The sequence below is a fragment of the Panthera tigris genome, chromosome C2, assembly GCF_018350195.1.
Source record: "Panthera tigris isolate Pti1 chromosome C2, P.tigris_Pti1_mat1.1, whole genome shotgun sequence".
Taxonomy (NCBI): Eukaryota; Metazoa; Chordata; class Mammalia; order Carnivora; family Felidae; genus Panthera; species Panthera tigris.
The window spans coordinates 152,418,167-152,439,973 of NC_056668.1; the positions used below are offsets into that span (position 1 = coordinate 152,418,167).

The window sequence follows — 21,807 nt, forward strand, 5'->3', positions numbered from 1 at the left end:
ACATTCACAGTGTTATGCAACCGTCACCACGATCGGTTAGAAAACATTCTCATCGTCTCCAAAAGAAACCGCGGATCCATCAGCAGTCATTTTCTATTTCTCCCTACCTCTCCAGCCCTAAGCAGCCACTAACCTACTTTCTGTGCCCGGGGACTTCCCTCTTCCGGACATCTCACACAAATGGAACCATACAGTCTCGTGACTGGCTTCTGTCACTGAGCATGCTCTCGATGTTCACCTTGTAGCATGTATCAGGACTTCATTCCTTATTATTGCCAAATAATACCCCGTTGTGTAGGTGAACCACATCTTATTTACCCATTCATCAGTGGATGGGCCCGTGTCTTGTTTCCACCCTTCGGCTATTACGAATAATGCTGCTATGAACGTTTGTGTATGTGTTTTTGTGTTGGAATATATTTCCATTTTTCTTAGGTAGATACCTAGGAGTGGTATTGCCAGACCATACGGTAACCATGTTGAATCCCTTCAGGAACTGCCAGACTGTTTTCCAAAGTGGCTACACCATTTTATACTCCCACCAGTAACGCACAAAAGTTCTCATTTTTCTAAATCCTTGCCGGCACTTGTTATTGTCTTTTTTGGTGTCCTGTGTATTTTACTACCTTCTTCTCTTGTCCAGATCCAGTCCTACGCTTCCCCAGCCTCCCTTTCTCTTCTCTTTGTCTCTCTGCAGAAGGGGATCCCTCCCCTCTGTTCCTCTGCCGCCCATTGTATCTCTCCCAGTTTGCAGTCACGCACCTATGGTCCACCAATTTGTCCTGGTAGGTCCCTGGAGGCATCTCTGTCACTTTGCTACCCGGGGTCTTGCAGTTCAAAGTCCTTTGGACTCAACACTGCTGTGTTCGAGAGACGAGGGAACTTCGGATCCCCCTACTTCTCCGCCATGTAGGATTACTTCCTATTTTAGTACCTTCTTAAAGGCAATGGTATCCTGGCAAATGTTTGACAAGTGGGTTCTTCAGAAGGAAAAGCCCTGAATTGTGGTGTTTGCCAATTTTCTTGGTGTAAATACACCAAGACTTGGTGCCCCGAGTTTTGTTTTTAATGTAACCTATTTATCGTAAGTTTAAATGGCTATGTTGATCAACCATCTTGTAACATTTCTAGACATTCGACTACTGGCCCTTGTGGACTAGGGTGATCTGGTTCCAGCTAATGATAATTCCCTGGTAATTTATGGTTAACGTCTGTGTCTCCAATCACTGTGCTCTCCTTACACATCCCTACTCTGAAAATGCTCCCCCCCCCCCAAAAGTATTTCCAGACAGGACTTTTCAGTTTGCAAAGAAACGCAGCTCCAAGTCTCCTGAAATCCAGGTGGTTTGTGCAATGTGGGGTATTTTACATGCATGGAGCGCCTCGGGTGCCAACTCTCTGCATTGATAACTTGGCAAGCATTTCCTTTCCTGGGACTTATACAAGGACTGTCCAGTACAAGCATAATGAGAGCCACATATAACATTTTAAATTTTCTGGTAGTCATATGAAAAAGTAAAGGCAAAAGAAGTGAAACTAATTTTCGTCATGTATGTTATTTAACCCATCTATCCGACGTGCGTTATCCAATAGATGTTATTTAGCCCATCCAATATATGTTTATATATATTTAGCCTATGTATTTAGCCAATATGTATAGCCTATATATATATAGGCCAGTATACTTAGCCTATCCAATAGATGTTATTTAGCCCATCCAATATATGTTTATATATATTTCCCTATGTATTTAGCCAATATGTATAGCCTATATATATATAGGCCAGTATATTTAGCCTATCCAATATATGTTATTTAGCCCATCCAATATATGTTTGTATATATTTAGCCTATGTATTTAGCCAATATATATAGCCTATATATATATAGGCCAGTATACTTAGCCTATCCAATAGATGTTATTTAGCCCATCCAATATATGTTTATATATATTTAGCCTATGTATTTAGCCAATATATATAGCCTATATATATATAAGCCAGTATATTTAGCCTATCCAATATATGTTATTTAGCCCATCTATCCAGCATATGATCGCTCACATCTCGGTGCAGACTAGCCACATCTCAAGTGCTCAGTAGCCATCTGTGCCTCACGGCTGCCATATGGAACGGCACAACTTTATACTGTTTCTTACAAAGGCAGAAACCTTCCGGACTTTCTGCAACATGGGAGAATAAGCACGTGAAGTAAAGAGAGGCTCCTTTCTCCATGCAGGTGTAAACATGGGCTGTCCCCCAGGCATTGCCAAATGAGGCTTCACTACTCTCGCAGGATGCTTCTCTTTTTCATCAAAGAAGCTTTTTTTTTTAAATCTTCAATTTCAACTAATTTTAGACATACAGAAAAGAGGCAAAAATAGTTCAGAGAGTTTCTGTATACCCTCCCCCAGCTTCCCTTAATCTTAGCATGTTACGTGTCAGAGTTTGATCGTCAAAATCAAGAAGTTAATTTTGACAGAATGCTATCAACATACACAGACCTCATGCAAATTTCACCCCTGTTTTCATGAATGCCCTTTTTCCGTTCGGAGACCTGTACCTCACTTCCTTGTCGGGGCTCCCTAGTGTCCTCCAGTCTTTGGCAGTTCCTCGGGCTTCTGTTACCTTGACCCTTTTGAAGAGTACTGGTCAGTCGTTTTGTAGATGATCTATCAGTTTGAGTTTGTTTGATGCTTTCTCATCATTGGAATAAAGTCAGGCATTTTTGGTAAGAATTCTACGGAAATAATTTTGTGTTCTTCTCAGCGTTATATCCAAGAGTTCGTGATGGCAGTATGTCCTGTGACGTTAGCCCTGATTGGCTGGTTAAGTTGTGATCTGTGGGACTTCTCCATTGTGAAGTTACCATCTTTCCTTTCATAGTTGTTAAATACCTTGTAGGAGATAATGTGAACTCTCCAAATACCGTCTATGCAAATACTGTTTCCCTTTAAACTTTTGCACACTAATTTTAGTATCCATTGGTGGATCTTGTCAGCATCAACTATTACTGTGACCTTTGGTTAATGTTGATTTTTAATTTTCTTCTTTCCTTCTACATTTATTACTTGGGATTGTTTTGCTATGAAGAGCTATCTCTTCGATATATGTATGTATGTATGTATGTATGTATGTGTATTTTAATATGGACTCATGGATATTTATTCTATGGGATAAAATCTAATACTATCATTATTTATTTTGTTGCCCAAGTTGTTCCAGCTGTGGCCATGAGGCACTCTTTCCTTCGGATTGGCTTCTGTGTTCCTTTGACGAGCCCTATCATACCTCTGATTGCAGACCAACACCATGGTCATTTAGCCTTTTAAAATTTGTGACCGCTCTCTTCTACAATATATTTACTTATGTGCTCACTTTTATGAGTTTCAGACCTGCTATCCCATGCCTCTTTGAGAAACACATCCACTAACTAGATTTATGTTTGTTTTATGTTCATTTTATGTTCGTCTGTGTTCAGTTCTTTTTGTCTTCAACTTTACGGCATCCAGTCAAGATATTAAGTTCTTTTCCTCCCCACCCTATTCACTGTAGGTATGCAGCTCATTTGTAGTACCCCGAGGATTATTTTTTCAGTGTTTGCATTTCATTTTAGGGTTCTTCTCATGTCCTGATTGGTTTTGTTTATGTTTTGGTATGTGAAAGGCACATATGTGAAACATTATTATGGTTCTAGGAGTCTGAACTTTACAAAAAGATATACTCAGAGAAGGGTCATTTCCTCCTCCTCTCTTGACACCCTCAGTTCCCAATTCCCCCCTGCTTTCTGCCCCTCTCCCATCCGCTCCCTGTAAGCGATCAGTTTCTTTTATATCAGGCCTATTTTTTCTGGATTCCCTTTGCAGTGATGGGCAGATACACGTGTATTTTCTTACATCTCCTTTTTTACATGGAGGGTCCCCTTCTACAGATACTGTTTGGCACCTGGCTTTTTTTTTCCATTAACGGTTATGTCCTGAAGGTCACCCCATATCATAAGTGCATATTTAGTTCTGTTAGATATAGTCAGATTTCCATCTGGAAGGACTGTGTCAATTTGCACAACTACCTGCCATGTATGCGTCTTTCCCCACAGATTCACCAACAGAATTTGTTGTCGGATTTCTAAATTTCTTCTGGTCTGAGAGGTAAAAACTTGGTATCTCAAGGTTGTTTACCTTCTAATTATGTATGAGTTTGGATGTTGAAAAATACATTTGAGAACCATTTATACACACACACACACACACACACACACATATACACACACATACTTTTTTTTTTTGGTGAGTTATATGTTCATGTCTGTTTCCCCTTTTTCCATAGAATTTTTGGTCTTTTGCCCTCAATTTTTAAGAATTCTTTGTTCATTAGCTCTTTGTCTATGGTATAAGATATGAATTTTTTTCTCCCAGTTTTTCAGTTGTCTTCTGCCTTCTTTTTTTGTCATGCAAATTTGGTTCTTTTTATGTAGTCAAATTTATTTTGACTGATTGATTGATCAGTCAATTTGATTGTCAATTTGATTGATTTCTTGCTTCTGTATTTGGCGTCAGAGTTAGAAAATCTTTACCTGCATCAAAGTTAAAGACTTCTGTTTTTTTCTAGTACCTGTATGGTCTCTTTCTTTTTTTTTTTTTTTTTTAAGTTTTTTTTCTATTTATTTGAGAGAGAGATAGAGCATGAGCGGGGGAAGGTCAGGATGAGAGGGAGAGAGAATCCACACTCTTAGCATGGATCACAAGGCGAGGCTCAATCCCACGACCATGAAATCATGACCTGAGCTGAAATCAAGAGTCAGATGCTTAACTGGCTGAGCCAGCCAGGTGCCTGGTTTCCTTTTTGACATTTAGATCCTTGGTCCATTGGAGTTTCATGCAAAGATCTAGTTTTACCATTTTCCAGATGTCCACTTATTTGTCTCAGCATTATTTATTTATTTTATTTATTTTTCAGCATCATTTATTTTTAAAGTGTGCAAGACCTCAGGGATCTGAGATGCCACTAATTCTGAACTTTCTCTCCTGGTCTACTAGTCTCTTTGCCTGTTCACGGAGGCTTCTTTGAATCGCCTTTCAAAAACTAGTTTAAAAATTAAAAGTACGCTTCACACCAAGATGGCTGAGATACAAAAAGATGACAGGAACTTATTGACGAGGATGTGGAAAAATTGGGAATCAAAAATGGTGCACCTGCTTCGCAAAAAAGTCTGGCGGTACTCACGTCACCATATGATCTGGCAATGTCACCCCTAGGTATATGCCTCATGGAAATGAAAACGTATTCCAACAAACACTTGCCCGTGAAGGTTTACAGCAGCCTTATGGGATAAGAGCCAAAATAGTTCAGGCAACCCAAATCTCCATCAATTGCTGAATGGACAAAAAAAGGCAGTACATCCATACAGTGCAATATTATTCAGCCATAAAAAAGAAGGAAATATTGATACATGCTACAACATGGATGAACCTTGAAACATTATGCCGAGTTCGAGCCCCGCGTCGGGCTCTGTGCTGACAGCTCAGAGCCTGGAGCCTGTTTCAGATTCTGTCTCCCTCTCTCTCTGCCCCTCCCCCTCTCATGCTCTGTCTCTCTCTGTCTCAGAAATAAACATTAAAAAATTAAAAAAAAAAAAAAGAAACATTATGCTGAATAAAAGAAACCAGACACAAAAGACCACATACTGCACGATCGCATTTATATGAAATGTCCGGAATAAGGAAATCCCTAGAGACAGAATCAGATTCCACGTTGCCCCTGGGGGTGGGACAGGGGAAATATGGAGTGACTGCTAATACATATAAGGTTTCTTTTTGGGGGGATGAAATGTTTTGGAACTGGATAGTGGTGATGGTTACACAACTTCATAAATACACAGAAACCCACTAAATTGTACACTTTAAAAAGGATGAATTTTATGGTATGTTCAATCAAAAAATATTTTAAGGGGCACATGGGTGGCTCAGTCTGTTAAGCGTCCGACTTCGGCTCAGGTCATGATCTCACGGTTCGTGAGTTCGAGCCCCGCATGAGGCTCTGTGCTGACAGCTCAGAGCCTGGAGCCTGCTTCGGATTCTGTGTCTCTCTGCCTCTCTCCCACTCACACTCTGTCTCTCTTTCAAGAATAAATAAACATTTAAAAATATTTAAAAAATATTTTAAAAGCAAAAAAGAAAATTGAAAGGCATGCTCTTGGTTGAAAAGAAATCCAAACATTTAAAAAAGATATGTGATCAAAAGTAAATTCTCTTTCACAAAGTCAGCTACCAAGCATTTTTTCGTGAGTCTTGCCGGGATATATACATGTGTGTACCTGTGTGTACATGTGCATGTGTGTGTGTATCCAATTTTTATTTTCCTGCTTTAAATATGAATGTGGGCATACTCTACATTTTATTGAGTAACTTGCTTTTTCCCTGAACAATAATCTTGGCCATTTTCCCCTAATAGTAACTGCATAGCTATTTCATTTTTTTTTTTAACAGCTCACAGTTTTTTCTGACATGGCTATACTTCACTGATGGGTGTGTAAATGGTTTTCAGTTATTTTGCTACCGAAAATAAAACTCAGAGAATATTTTCCTACATACATCTTTGTGCACTGGTGGGAATGTATCTGTAGGATTATTTCCTAGTTGAGGGATTGTTTGTTCAAAGAATTGTACATTTCATTTATTTGGATGACTCTCATTTTATTTAAATTTTAAATAGATTACATTCACAACTCAAAAGATACAAAAAGTATTGAGAGTCTTTGTCCTTTAGCCTTAAAAACCAATGTTACCAATATCTTATGATTTTTTCCTACAAATATTCTATGAATGTATAAATAAAAACATATGTGCGACTTTAGGATGTTAGCATATTGGTATGCATCTGGCTTTTGAAAGCTATTGCTAATTTGAACCCCAGAAAGGTTGCCCCAACAGTGTATGAGTTTTCTCCATTTTTAATACTTTTTTGATACATGGAGAGTCAGGAGCTCTCCAGCGACTTTAACGTGGCCTGAATTCCAGATTCACCATTTAAAATAATTGCAGCATCCTCGAGCCTCTGAAATCATCAGTTCTGTCGGCATTTTGGTGGGTGGCAGTGTTACTATGGTCTTCTTGGCTCTGGATCAATGTGGTTTGGGAGGCCCAGGAGTACAGTCTCAGGGAATTACCAGAGCCCGGCAGCAGCAGGACCCAAAGCCTAGAAACGGTCATCTCCTACAACTGACATCAAGCCAGGCCAGGAGTAGTTGCACTGGACTTGGTTATAAGCTGCAGACGCTCCAACTAGCTTTGGCAAGAAAGGGGATTTATTGGCTCATGTGACTCAAGAGTCCAGAGTTGGGTCCAGGTACTCTAAAGGTGTTTTCAAGAATCTTTCTACCTCTCAGCTCTGCTTTCTTCTGTGTTAGGTTCCTTCTTAGGCAGGCTCTCTTTCAGTTGAAGCCAGCTGATATTAAGTTTATCTTATGCCTATTTGTCAATCGCAGCCAAAGAGGATACCTCCCCTCAGTATTTCAGCTCAAGTCCTAGGAAGGAGTCTTGGTGACTTGACGTTGGTCACATGCCCTCCATGAACCAATCAGTAGAGCCAGAAGGATGGGATGATCTTATTGGCTAGTTCTTGGTGAGGCATTTTCCCCGGAGCTGGGGCTGGGGCAGAGCTCCGGGATGGAATGATCTGATCGTCCAGATCCCGATCAGGCGTTTGCCCCTGGATCTGGGGCTGGGGCTGGGGTTGGTTGGGGTCGGAGCTGGGGCCCCGGCCGAGGCCGTTGTGGAGGATGTCATGGTGGTAGAATGTGTGTCTGTCTGGTGTCTACTCACATCAAGTCAGGTAGGCTGGAAAAGGTGCTTCTCAAAGGAAAACTGGGCTGTTGTTACCAGGAAAAAGGGTAATGGGTGCTAGTCAAGTAAAAAAAAAAAGTCTAGTGTGTCTTCAAATTTTGCCTCTTTATCTCCTTCAAGACTTGAAAACCTATGCACTTTACATGTTTTCATGTTGACATCTAGAATTTTTTATCTGTGAGTCAAAAATGTGTAAGAAAAGGTAATTTTCAGAATTGTGTATACAGATATTTTAAAATACACCTATTCTCTCTCTCTTTCATTTGCATATACTAGAATATAAATGCTACAGCAATTTTGATGTCCTCTAACATCTGTGTAAAAAATTATGGACCAGCTCTTTAGTAGCCAAAAATATCAAATTGTTCATTCATTTTTTGGGGGGATCATATCTCTCGTTTACTTTTCAGAGAGAAGTTTACCCTAATATAATTTATGCCTGAAAGTCTCATCAGCCGTCCAGTGATCTTCTTCTGGAACAAAAATACTTATATGGCTTTAGAGTAAAAAAAATTTTTTTTTTCCTGTGATTTAAAACTCTAGAGTTAGTGTCTTTTCTAGATTTAATTATTACAAAATTGCTACTCCAGGTATCAAAGCCACAGCACTCTATTAAAATCTTCTGTAACTAATTATTAAAGAGAAAAATAATAATTTCGGAGGACAGTACGAGGGGGTAGCCTGTAGTTCCTTCGAAAAGAGTCACCTGGCGGTCACCTGCTCCTCCCTTCTGTTGATACTCTGCGGGCCAGGAATTTTCACCTCCTTGGGGCAGTACATGAATTCGCGGTCAGTTCTCTAGGCTGTGTAGCAGATCCCTGTAAATGTAGTGGCTCAAAACAGCTCAGTTCTGTAGGACAGTCGTCTGATATGACGTGACTGAGTTTTCCACTAGGTGTCCCCTGAGGCTGGTGTCAAGGTACTGACGGGGCTTTGTTCTCATCTGGAATTCCGGGCCCTCTTTCGGGGTCACATGGTGGTGGCAGAAGCCGGTGCCCTGCGGTTGTAGGACTGAGGTTCTCGTTCCCTTGCTGGCTGGCAGCCAGAGGCTGCGTCAGCTTCTACAGGCCCCACACATTCTTTGTCATGTGCCCCCCCCCCCTTCAAAGCCAGCAGGGGAGACTTTCTTTTGTGCATCACACCCCTCTCGTATTTTAATTCTTTGCCCTCTTCCTGACCTGTATACCTTTGACCTTTATGTAGTTCAGGTGGTTAGGTCAGGATAATCTCCATATCTTCAGGTCAAGTGCTTTGGGGCCTTGATTACCTGTGCGAAGTCTCATCACGTTTTGACGTTTAAAATTTTTTTAAATGTTTGTTTATTTTCAAGAGAGACAGAGACAGAGACAGAGAGCAAGCAGGGGAGGAGCAGAGAGAGGGAGACACAGAATCCGAAGCAGGCTCCAGGCTCCGAGCTGTCAGCACAGAGCCAGACGCGGGGCTCGAACTCACAAACCATGAGATCATGACCTGAACCGAAGTCGGATGCTCAACCGACTGAGCCACCCAGGCACCCCTGATGTTTGTTTATTTTTGAGAGAGAGAGAGACAGAGAGCAAGCAGGGGAGGGGCAGAGAGGGAGACACAGAATCCAAAGCAGGCTCCAGGCTCTGAGCTGTCAGTACAGAGCCCGACGCGGGGCTCGAACTCCCAGACCGCGAGATCATGACCTGAGCCGAAGTCGGACGCTTAATCCACTGAGCCACCCAGGCACCCCATTACATTTATTCATTTTTGAGAGAGAGACAGAGCACAAGCGGAGGAGGGGCAGAGAGAGAGGGAGACCCAGAACCCGAAGCAGGCTCCAGGCTCCGAGCTGTCAGCCCAGAGCCCGACGCGGGGCTCGAACCCACAAACTGCGTGCTGATCGATTGTGCCAGTGCAGCTGGGCAGTTGGGGGCTGTCTTAGAATTCTGCCTGCCCCAGTGAGATCCTTGATAGGTAAGAAGTTTGACTTTGTAATTTTGTCTCATTTTTGTGAATAGGAGAAGGGCAGTTGTGACTGGGGACATGGGAAAAGGGAGCTCCGTGAACAGGACGATGCCTGGATAGGTGCCTTGTCAAGGTGGTGAATTTTAGGAAAACATGGGCTTGGAAGTTGGGGATCAGGCGTTGGTTTGCTTAACTCTCTGTGCCCACATAAGTCTTTGTGCCCCCAGGACTACACCCGTTCCATTCGGAAACCTGTTGCATCCGTGACCACAGAGGCACCTTGGTGCTCGGCAAATAGATATGTCAAAGCAGCAAATGGAGCTGGCAGCCAGAGGGTTGGGACTGGGAGGGTGGAAACAGTGACAACGAAAAGACCCTGATGCGAAAGCAATTGCCACTTTCTTCTATCCCCAGACAGGCTTTTTCCCCCACCCCCCCTTTTTTTTCTGGAAGAATATTCTGTTTTCCCTCTAGGGAATAAAGAAATCTGAAGTCACAGCTTGCTGTTATCCTTACAGCTGTAACTGTTGCTTAGTAACCAGGTCCCCCCCCCCCTTGCGTGTTGCCAAGGAGAGGGGAGAAAGGTAGAGAGGAGAGCACTTCTGAACCTCTTAAAAGCTATTGTCCTACCCACTCCACACAGGACTTCTCGCTCTGGGAGTTGGGTGGATTGCCCAAGGCCAGCAGTTAAGATTCTAGAAGCAGAGGGACCTTGGTCTCCTTGCCCCAGGCTGCTTGGGCAGGGAACTGGGAGGAAGAGCCTTCATGGGGACGTCTCCTTATAGAAGGAACCTCGACAATCCCCTGTTGTCATTTTGGCCTGCTCTAGCACAAACAGAGGACGTACAGATGCTCCTGAGCTTTGGGGCAGACCCCACCTTGCTGGATCGACAGTCCCGGTCTGCCATGGATGTCCTGAAGAGGAATAAGAACTTCAAAGCCATCGAGAAAATCAACAGTCACTTGGAAAAGCTGGCCACATGTTCCAAGGACCTATCAGGTACAGCTTCCGGTGAAATAACTTTTTTGGAGGCGGGGGGAGGTGCTAAAACTGGGTCTGTGATATTAGATGCGAATCACTTTATACTTTCTTAGTATATGATGGTGGAGGTGAGACCCCTCAACTTTGGAAAACTTGTTTGCCTGTTTGGAAAGATACAGTAAGACAACTCTTACTTACAGAGTGTCTGTGACATTCTGGTAACTTTGCTAGGTCCGCCTTTGGGCGGTATAGGTGACTTTTTTTTTCCACGCATGCACACAGTAAAAAAAAATATATTCATACAAAACAGGAGATAACAAAAATGAAGCCTACTCCCCAGAAGCAACTACAGCCAACAGTTTAAAATACATTCGTATCTCTTAAACACATATGGTTTATCAGTATGGGACAGCATCTATTGACTGGCTGCCGTATCCGATGAAATGCAACAAGTTAGCTCTAATTGTTGTATTTTGCCTAGTAATGTTATGTGTGTCGTTTACATTCTGCTCCTTACCGCTGAGTTTTCTGTGCTTCATCCACAGATGAATTCTAGAAATGGAATTCTAGTAAATGGCATTTACATGGTAGTGTGGTTATGTAAATGATTATGTAAATTATGTTCTGCAACTGGTAGCCTAGCTGAAGCCGTAGAAAAGAATCACCAAATGTCCCGAAAACTTTGCTCTTTAATTGTGATACTATTTAAGCATCCCGGTTTAACAAAACATATACATTATTGTGTGGATGTGTGTATTTTTCCTGGAGGAGAGACATGGATAGTAGACTTATGGAGTTTTTTGAAAATGTCTTTATGTTGTCCTTACACTGGTTGAGTATAGGCAGTGTTTTCTTGAACACAGGTATTGTGTTTTGTCGATTCTAAATTGCAGTTTACCCCCACATTTTAACGTCTTTAAAATCGGAGTGTGTTTCACATGTGGCATGTCGATTTGGGGGCAGCTGTTTCTGGTGTGTCCATCAGTGTGTGGGGTCTTAGATTGATAGAATATTCTGTAAAACCTTGTTCCTCCCAACTTTGGGGAAACTGTCATTGTCTTCTAGCCTCCATTTGCTACTGATTAGAAATCTGATGTCAGTCTTGTTTACTTTCCCTTCTAGGACTTTCTCTGACCTTCGAGTTTTGAAATGTCCCGGGGTATTTCTAGGTGTGGGTCCTTTTTCGTTCTTTCCGCTTGGCTCTTGTTGGCCCCTTTCAATCTAACTTTTTTTAGCACAGGGAAATTTATCTTTTAGCATTTTGTTCCCCTCCGATGCCTTTTTGGTGCTACCATTAAATGGCTGCGCTTCCTGAATTTATAACACGTCTCTCTATTTTTCCCAAATGTTTTCTAGGTGCTTTTTCTTCCCAGATCTTTAACTTGGTCTCCAGCGTTTCTTTTATAACTCAGCTCGCTCTTTGCATATTTTAATTTGGAAACTCAGTTTTAATTTCTAGCAACTCTTGTTCTCTGATTCTTTCTTTTCTTATCTATGGCAGCTCGTGCTTGTTCCGCATTCGCGCCTGTTCTTGAATGGCATTTGAGAATATTGCAAATTTCAGGGCGTCTGTGTGGCTCAGTTGGTGAAGCATCTGACTTTGGCTCAGGTTATGATCTTGCAGTTCGTGAGTTCGGGCCTCGCGTCAGGCTCTCTGCTGTCATTGCAGAGCCCGCTTTGGATCCTCTGTCTCTCTCTCTCTCTCTCTCTCTCTCCCCCCCCCGCTCCCCACTGCCCCTCTTAAAAGCAAATAAGCATTAAAAAAAAAGAATATCAAGAATTTCTTTCCTAAAAGAACGTCATCCTCTCTTCTCTGAATTATTTGTTTCTTTGGCAGTTAGTAGATTCATTTTCTTATTTCTCTTTTGTGCTATTGCTCTTCCTTTTTTTTTTTTTAAATAACAACATTTTTTTTTAATGTTTATTTTTGAGAGAGAAAGACAGTGTGCGAACAGGGGAGGGGCAGGGAGAGAGGGAGACACAGAATCCGAAGCGGGCTCCAGGCTGTCACCGCAGAGCCCGATGTGGGGCTCAAACTCACGAACCCCTGAGATTGTGACCTGAGCCGAAGTCGGAAACTCAACCAACCGAGCCCCGCTGCCCCGCCCCTGGGGCCCCGCTATTGTTCTTCCTTAATTATCTTCTGATCTTTGGATGGTTTTTGTGCATGAATGAAGAACTAGACTGCCTAATCCTCAATAGATGGTTAGTGTGTGTTTCCTGAAGTTATCTGGATGTGTTTCCCCGGAAACACTGCCCCCCGCTGGAGTGGGTAAGTAGGTGACAAGGTGAAGGAAGCCCATTGGGTGTGTGTGTTGGAACCAAAGGCAGTGGGACAGGCAAGGTCATCACAATTGCCAGGGTACGGAAGGTTTTATTTGGGGGAGAAACTGCTTTTCATTTAATATCCCTGTGCCCCTCATTGCCCTATGTTTTTATTTTCATTTACTTGTTTAAAATATCTTCTGTTGTTTCCATGAGATCGTGGGAATGAGGGGACTGAAGTGTATTTGCAGAGTCCTCTGTTTCTCATAAATGATCTTTTAAAGCTGTGACATATCATGTTTATTTTTTATTTATTTTTTATTTATTATTATTTTTAAATATAATTTATTGTCAAATTGGCTTACATACAGCACCCAGTGCTCATCCCCACAAGTGCCCTGCTCAATGCCCATCACCCATTTTCCCCTCTCTCCTACCCGCCCCCCCACCCCCCATCCACCCTCAGTTTGTTCATGTTTAGTTTTTAAATGGTTTTGTGATTTCTTCTGTAAGGTAGTGTAATTAATAAATCATTGTGAAATTATTTCCTGAGAGGTTTATGTCTGTAATCTCAGCTTCGGGATGGTTTCTACTGTTTGAGAAACTGACACTAACCAAACAGATTTCTTTGCCAGTGAATTTCCAGGTTTTAAAATAACAACAAAAAAGGACCACCTGTTGATGGTAGAAAATGGCCGATTTGTTTGCAGATTTTTCACTTATGTTTAATTTTGTGTTTGCAATTAGTTCTAACCCTAATTCTTAGAATATTGTATATGTGTGTATGTATGCTATATTTAGGGCTACAGACATTAGCATTAAGTCATTCATTTTTGTTTAGTTTTCAAAGTTTTGATTTTTTCAAGTTTTTTTTTGTTTTTGTTTTTTGTTTTTTGTTTTTTTTTTTAGACTAGAATCTTTGAGTATCTGCTAATCCTAAAAGCATCTCAGTTTCTGAGACAGGGTCTTGTTCTCCTTTCCTCTCTCTCCACCTTCACCAACTAAATTTGTGGCCTAGGTTTGGAACTGGGAGAAGAGATTCAGTAGAATAGCAGCCAGTTCCCTTCTTACCTATTAGAATTCAATTATACTCTCATGGGAAGAAAAGCACATTCAAGAGGAATGTGCCTTGTTCCAAGCCTGCCGTTTGTCTCACTGAGTAGTTTGTGATGACGGTGGATGCTGTGAAACCTACAGCCTGCGTTGGTAAGCTTATTGGATATTACTTTAAAGTTTTCCGGACCGTCAACCACGAATTTTTTCTTGCCGTGTAGAAGAGTATTGAAACCATAGGGAAACCCTGAGTCAGAAAAGGCAAAAGAAACTGATAGATAGAAATTGGAGAAGAGGAGGATGACAGTTGTCAGGACGAGCTAGCGAGTTGGAGTCTTCTGGTAGTGTATTTCCCAAAGACTCCGAGCAGTGGAACCCTTGTAGAAGTCGTTGGAATATGTCTGTATTGAACGTCATTGAGCATCAATAAGGCTGTGTAGAGTAGTGTGCGTAAATTTCATTTCTAAGATTTTTGCCAGTTGCACAAACTTTAAAATCTAAGGTGGGGCCCGGGAATCTTTGTAGACGAGTACCATGCAATATAATTTTCTGTAGTGATGTAAATGTTCTATATCTGCTCTGTCTCATGTGATAGCCTTCTGGTCACATACGGCTAGTGAGCACTTGAAATGTGTGACCCATGCAACAGAGGAACTGGAAATTTCATTTTATTTAATGCATTTTAATTCTACTTAATTAAGTTAGTGGCCATCGTAGTGGACAGTGTAGTTTTAGACTTCAGCCCCAGCGTGGTCTTTCTCAGCAGCGTAGTAGTTGAGAAGACAGGCAGAGGGAGGGCCCAGGGCTATGGGCATAAAGGTAACTCTCCAGTCATAAAGATTAGGGTTTTATGGACTTTAATCCTTCCCCATCCTCACACATTAATGGGCTGGTTCGAAACACACTATCTTTGGGAAGGGTGCTGCTAGAGAGTTGGGGACCCTTGCTCCTGACCTGAGTCCACGAACTTAATCGTTTTGTTTTTTACATCTGGGGTCCCAAGTAAAGCGCCTTCAAGACCCTAGCTTTTCGTACCCGGACGGACCATATTCTAATGTACAGAGTAGGGTAAAAGAAGCTGTCACCCTCGGCTCATCCTGGGTGTCTCTGCACCCCGTTTTGATGATTATGGCGACAACATCTTTGGAGAGGATGGCTTTTGCACCTAGGTGAGAAATAAAGGGTCTTCCTGAAGACTTGTGCTGTTCTCTAAACCAGAGCTTCTGATGTTAATGGGAGCCATTTGGGAGGCTGTTAAAATGCAGATTTTGATTCAGCAGGTTCTGGGCAGGACCTGAGATTTTGCAGTTCTTGCAAACTACCTGGGGAAGCTAGAGCCCATTTGGAGGAGCAAAGCTTTAGTCCTAGAGTCAGGGTTACAGACAGCAGTCCCCCGCCCCATCTGCAGGGGACACGTCCCGAGACTCCCCGTGGACGCCCGCAACCGTGGACAGTACTGAACCCCAGATGTCCTATGTTTTTTCCTATTCATACATCCCTATGATAAAGTTTAATTAGCGCCCAGCAGGAGATTGAAAACAATAACTAATATTAAACAGAACCGTTATAACAATCTAGACTGTAAGAAGAGCTAGGTGAATGTGGTCTCTCTCGCTCTCTCAAAACACTTTATTTGTACTCTTCTGGCCCTTCTTGTGATGATGTGCGACGATAAAATGCCTGCCTGATGAGGCGACATGAGTCTGAGGTGGGCACTGCGACAGAGCCTTAGGGTACTACTGACCTTCTGACGATTTGTGAGCAGGAGCACCGTCTGTTTCTGGACCGCAGTCGACAGTCGACCGTCGACCGTGTAACTGAAACCTTGGCGAGGGAAACTCTTAACTGCCTTTCCCTGCCTCTCACGGCCACCACCAGGTGGCGGCAGGCCCACCGCTCTGGCCTCCGTCGCTCTTCTCTCAGGACCGGAGCCCTCATTTTCCTCATTTTGTACTATCTGATTCACTTAGAATGAGGACCATTCCAGGCCTCTGAGGCCTTCCCTCCAGGGCTCCAGTGGGAGCCAGCTGCGTTGTGTTGTGCACAGCCCTCGGAGGACACGAGAAGCTTCTCTCTGTGTGTGTGGGCTTCCCCCGTAGACGGAACTTGGGGCTCAGAGGCCCTGGTTTGTCATCTTACCAGCCCTCAGCACCGAGATGGTGCCCCATTTTCATACATACAGGAATCGACCTAAAAGATGTTCCTGATATGTTTTCCTTATTAAAAAAACAATGCATTCTTTTTAAAAATTTCACAAAGTATAGAAAAGGAAAACAAGAAAATATTAATTTTCCATAAACTCACCTCCCTCCCCCCCCAAATTAATATGTTTGTGATTTGGTCATTTAGTCTTATTCCATGCTTTTAAGGTTATACATTTTTCTTTTCTTTTGTAAAAGTGAAATGAGTACATAAATTTAAATTGATAAAATGTGTGTACTAAAATTTAACCGGCTTTGCCTTTTTTAGCTTGAAAGAAGAATTTCAGGCAAAAATGAAATCTCTTTTTGAAATGGTTTGTTTCTATGTTCTAACACTTCTGAGCACGATTGCAACTCCAGAAGATCTCTTTTCGTTCTAACTTTTGATTTAATTTTTTTCCAAAAATTTTTAAATGTTTATTTATTTTTAAGAGACAGAGAGAAACAGAGCACGAGTGGGGGAAGGACAGAGAGAGAGGGAGACACAGAATCCTAAGTAGGCTCCAGGCTCTGAGCTGGCCTCACAGAGCCCGATGTGGGGCCCGTGATATCGTGACCTGAGCCGGAGTCGGACGCTTAACCGACTGAGCCACCCAGGCGCCCCCCCAACTTTTAATTTTAAATCTGCTTATATATATATCTAGTAAACCTGATCATTGTAGAAAATTTGTAAAAACAGACTTTTATGTAAAAACAAACATTTATTTTATCCAGTCTTTTTGTTGTTGTTATTCAGCACTTACATAATCATCTTAAAAAAAAAAATCTGTGATTATAATGTATAAGCAACTTTATATTCTGATGTTTCTCTTGTCTCTTATTAAGCTTATGGAAAATTTAGAACAAAACAGATTCAGAGTAATAAGCAAGTCGCCTGTGTCTGCCCAGAAGAAACACCATCATCAGTGTGTTAGCACCTTTCCTTTTATGTGTCTTTTTAAACAGTTTTTTAAGTTTACTTATTTATTTTTGAGAGGGAAAGAGAGAGAAAGAGAGAGCACGAGCTGACAGAGAGGCAGAGAGAGAGAGTCCCAAGCAGGTTCCGCACTGTCAGCACGGAGCCAGATGTGGGGCTCAAACTCACAGACCACGAGATCATGACCTGAGCGAAACCAAGAGTCGGACGCTTCGTTGACTGAACTGCCCAGGAGCCCCCTTTTACGCACCTTTACATTGTTGATATCATTCTCTGGTTTCTTTCCTGACGTGTGGAATTTTCTCTGACCCACTGCTTGACTATTCAGAACCACACAACCATGCATTTATTATACAACCGCATCTAATTGTCTGTATTGTCAAGCTTAGTATATTTCTGTTCAGTTTCAAGAAGACTTTTATACTAGTTTCCCTAGTGGAAGAATGATGTTCTAGAAAAGCTGTTGATGGCGTGAGGTCGGGCACACGAGACTGATGGAAGTGGCTCCTTTTCCAAGGGTCCTGTTGTTCTGTGAATTTTCACTGTTTTCTATGTGTTCGTTGGCATTTTAGGATGAACTTGGGAGGGCCGATCTGGGAGTGCTAGTCAGTCAGTGTTACACCACATACACGTTTCCTGGGTCTCTGGCTGAGGTGATGTAGATCTTCCTTTGCCACGCAGTTTCCATCTCTTTTTCTGTGGAGGATGGTGTAAAGTGGGTCTTGCTTCTGTCTGGCACCTGGAGGTCTCTTGAGTAGAGGTCAAAGTGCGTTTGTCCCCGAGGTCAGTATGTATTGCTGTGTGGGTGTATGTGTGTGTGTTTCTGGTGCTCTGACTTGATGTGTTGAAAGGGGATCCCGGTGTATATCAGAAGGCACAGCAGGTAATGTTGGAACTGTCCTTGGATCCTGGGTCCCTTTCACCATTTTTGTGTGCTCCCTGACATGCTGTGCCTTCAGTGTGGGAAGCCAACACCCAAGGCTTGCTCTCAAGGAGACCGGCTTATGGAGCCAGTTTTGCTTGTGTTCCTTCAAACCAGGAGTGCTTGGGAATTTACACGCTCTCAGGGCAGCCTGCAGCCAGTGAGGTGAGCATTTGAAAGCCCGTCTCCCTGACTTCTCATGGGGACACCTGTTAGGAGTACTCACGTTGGAGCTCCCCTGTGGGTTCAGGCAAGGCCACCTGGCTTCCTCCCTGACCCCTAATCTGCTTCCCCCATTTCTCCGCTGGTCGCCTCCTTCATGAGCAGCTTGCACACAAATCCTTGACTCGGGGCCTGCTGCTGGGGAAGCTGATGAAGACAGGATGCTTTCAATCTTTTTCTCATTTTCAACTAGTTCATCTCTTTTAAAGCGTCCCTGCTCTATTAGAACATGACGTTGAATATTCGTTCGTCTCTGCACGATGTGATGGCACTTGACGCCGTGGGCCAGGCCCTTTCCACTGGGTGTGAAAACACACAACCTATGTGCTCAGTAAGATTCCGTTGTAAGCACGAGCGCTTTCTGAGTGTATCACCTGATAGCAAAATAAAACATTTGCCCTTTTCAACATTGTCTCCGCGGAGGTTTTCTAATCATGGTGACTTTCTCAAGTAAATGGAACCAAGGGGGTATTGTCTTCCATTCTCTGGCCAGAGAGGTGGCTCCTTCCTCTTGGCTTTTTCCTGCTTGCCAGTAAGACTCACGGGTGGCTGGCGTATGGTTGGATGTTACTGTGGTGCTAAGCCCTCCTCTTGCTGTCTTACTTCCCTGAACTGTTGTTATGTCAGTTATCTATAGCCATGTAACACATCGCTCCCCAAATGTAGTCTCTTGAAGCAACCAGCACTTATTTCGCTCATGATCCTGCAGGTCAGTAGTTTAGGCTGGGCTGTTCTCGTAGCTTTAACTGAATTCCTCCAAGTGTCTGTGGACGTGCCGGTCTTGGCCAGGCCCTTTCACGTCTATGGAGCCTCAGTTTGGACAGCTGGACTGATTCCTCTTTGTTCTACGCTGTCTCTTGTCCTCCCAAGGACGAGACTGGACCTATTCCCATGGCAGAGGCCTGGGTCTCAAGAGAGCAAATAGAACTAAGCCAGGCCTCTTGAGACCCCGCCTCAGAACGAGCATCAAAATCACACCCACTGCATTCTAGAAGTCCAGAAGCCAGGCCAGAAGGCAGGGTGGGGAGGAGAAAAGGCTCCACCTCTTGATGGAAGGTGATGCGAAGTCACCTGGCAAAGCACGGGCGTACACGGAGGGGTGGAGACCTGGGGTTGTTTTTGCAACCTGCCACGGCTGTGGCCCCTGTATTCAGAAGCATCGTCTGGCCCCTGTATTCAGAAGCATCGTCTGGCCCCTGTATTCAGAAGCATCGTCTGCTTGTTTTGTAGGACTGCCCAATGGTGATGGACCCGCTAGCGAGACCGACACTTTCCGGAAGGCCGCTGAGCAGCTGGTCAAGTACATGAACTCAGGAAACCGGCTGCTGCATAAAAACTTTCTGAAGCAAGAAGTAGTTCAAAGGTTCTTACGCCTCCTTTCTTCTCTGCAAGGTAATTTTGCTCGCAACGTTCGGTTGTGCCAAAGATGATGTATGCTCACTAAAACTCTTTTCTAGTATCCTTAAATTTTTTTAAACATTTATTTATTTTTGAGAGACAGAGAGAGACACAGCATAAGCAGGGGAGGGGCCGAGAGAGAAGGAGACACAGAATCCGAAGCAGGCTCCAGGCTCGGAGCCGTCAGCACAGAGCCCGACGGGGGGCTCGAACCCACAAACCGAGAGATCGTGACCTGAGCCGAGGTCAGATGCTTAACTGACTGAGCCACCCAGGCTCTCCCTGTTTCCTAATATCTTTAAAAAATTAATTAAAAAAAATAAAAGTGATGAGCTACATGTAAAACATTCCAACAGCACAGAACATTATTCAGTGGAAAGTCTAGATCATGCACCTTAAACTTTAGTTCCTAAATCCCACCCCCAGCATCAGCCTCTGTTTCCGGTTTATCATGTATCCTGCAACAGTTACTTTTACATATATGATCGTTTTTTAAATACTACAGATGTTTTTCTCTTCTATAGATAGTGGCTAATGTCGGGATATAAAGTTATTGTAGAATTGAATGTAATTTTTTTCATTAGGGGGAAATCAGGAAAGTTCTAGAAAAGAACTTCAGAGGCACATTCTAGATAACTAGGGAAGATTCTAGAAACCCTAAGTAGGTGAAAGTTAGTACTTTTAAAATTGGGCTGTAATGCATTCACTCGGACCATCCAAAGGGCTGAGATTTCTTAATTTTCCAGAGAATGCAGGAAGGAGTAGCCAGTGGAAGGAAAATGCTCTTCAGGGTATGCAGCAGATCTTTGTGTTTCAGGCTTGGAGTTTTGCATTTGAATCTTAACCTCTACCACTTACCGGATCTGTGGCCTTGGACCAATTATTTAACCTCAGGACCTTTGGTTTCCTCAACCCTGCGTTAGCTAGGGTCCCTACCTGCTGAGATGATGGGCGTAGAGCACCTCGTCCAGGGTCCTGTTTTTCTCGTTTTCAAATGACTATTTTCAACATTAAAGTGAGTGTTTATTTTAGAAATCTTCGAGAAAGGTGGGAAGCAAAAACTAGCAATGCACATTAAATTGCTCTCATTTAGGTAACTCTTGATTTCTTCCCTTCTTCTCTTCCTCCCTCCTTTCTTACTGCCAGGATTGCCAGACAAACTGCAGAATGCCAGTTGAATTATAATTAAAAAAAATTTTTTAATGTTTTATTTTATATTAGAGAGAGAGAGAAAGCGTGCACAAGCAGGGGAAGGGCAGAGAGATGGAGACAGTCTGAGCTGTCAGCACAGAGCCCGACACGGGGCTCGAACTCACGAACTAACTGTGAGATCATGACCTGAGCAGAAGTGGGACGCTTAACCTACCGAGTCACCCAGGCGCCTCGAATTATAATTTTATTAAAAAAAATTTTTTTTTAACATTTTATTTATTTTTGAGACAGGGAGAGACAGAGCATGAACAGGGGAGGGTCAGAGAGAGGGAGGCACAGAATCTGAAACAGGCTCCAGGCTCTGAGCTGTCAGCACAGAGCCCGACGCGGGGCTCGAACTCACAGACCGCGAGATCATGACCTGAGCCGAAGTCGGCCACTTAACCGACTGAGCCACCCAGGCGCCCCTATAATTTTAGATAAACAATGAATATAGCTTAAGTGTGTCCCAAATAGTACGTGAAAGATTTAACTGGCATCCTATGTTTTTATTTGCTGAATCTGGCAATTTACTTACTGAGGACCTCTGTTAGAAGTTTCCCATCCATGGGCTATACCAGCGTCATGAACTGGGATAACATTATCTTGTCTCTGATGGAATACATCAGAGATCAGATGGAAACACTTGGCGTCTCGTGATGTGAAATTAGGAATTTGGGTTAAACCATCCTCTCGCTCCCATCCGGCAACTGTTGATGTAATTATTCTACAGTGCCTCGTTGCATTTCAGTGTTCCTTAAGCAGAAGACACTCTTTATATTATGCAAGACTTAAGGCAGGCTCTTGCCCTTCTAACCTCTGAAGAGTGGCCTGACTTACGTCTTCTTCTAAGACACAGTCATCTTTCTGCCCTCCTTCGGGGCC

General features: G+C 43.0%; 1 protein-coding gene across 1 annotated transcript in view; it reads left to right on the plus strand.

Moving 5' to 3' along the window:
* Positions 1-21,807, plus strand: part of TRANK1 (tetratricopeptide repeat and ankyrin repeat containing 1) — an 82,762-nt gene that overhangs the window by 17,358 nt on the left and 43,597 nt on the right. Inside the window, exons 8-9 of the mRNA XM_007081031.3 lie at positions 10,602-10,772; positions 19,564-19,725. Coding sequence (XP_007081093.2) covers positions 10,602-10,772; positions 19,564-19,725 — 333 coding nt within the window. The remainder of the gene's footprint in view (positions 1-10,601; positions 10,773-19,563; positions 19,726-21,807) is intronic.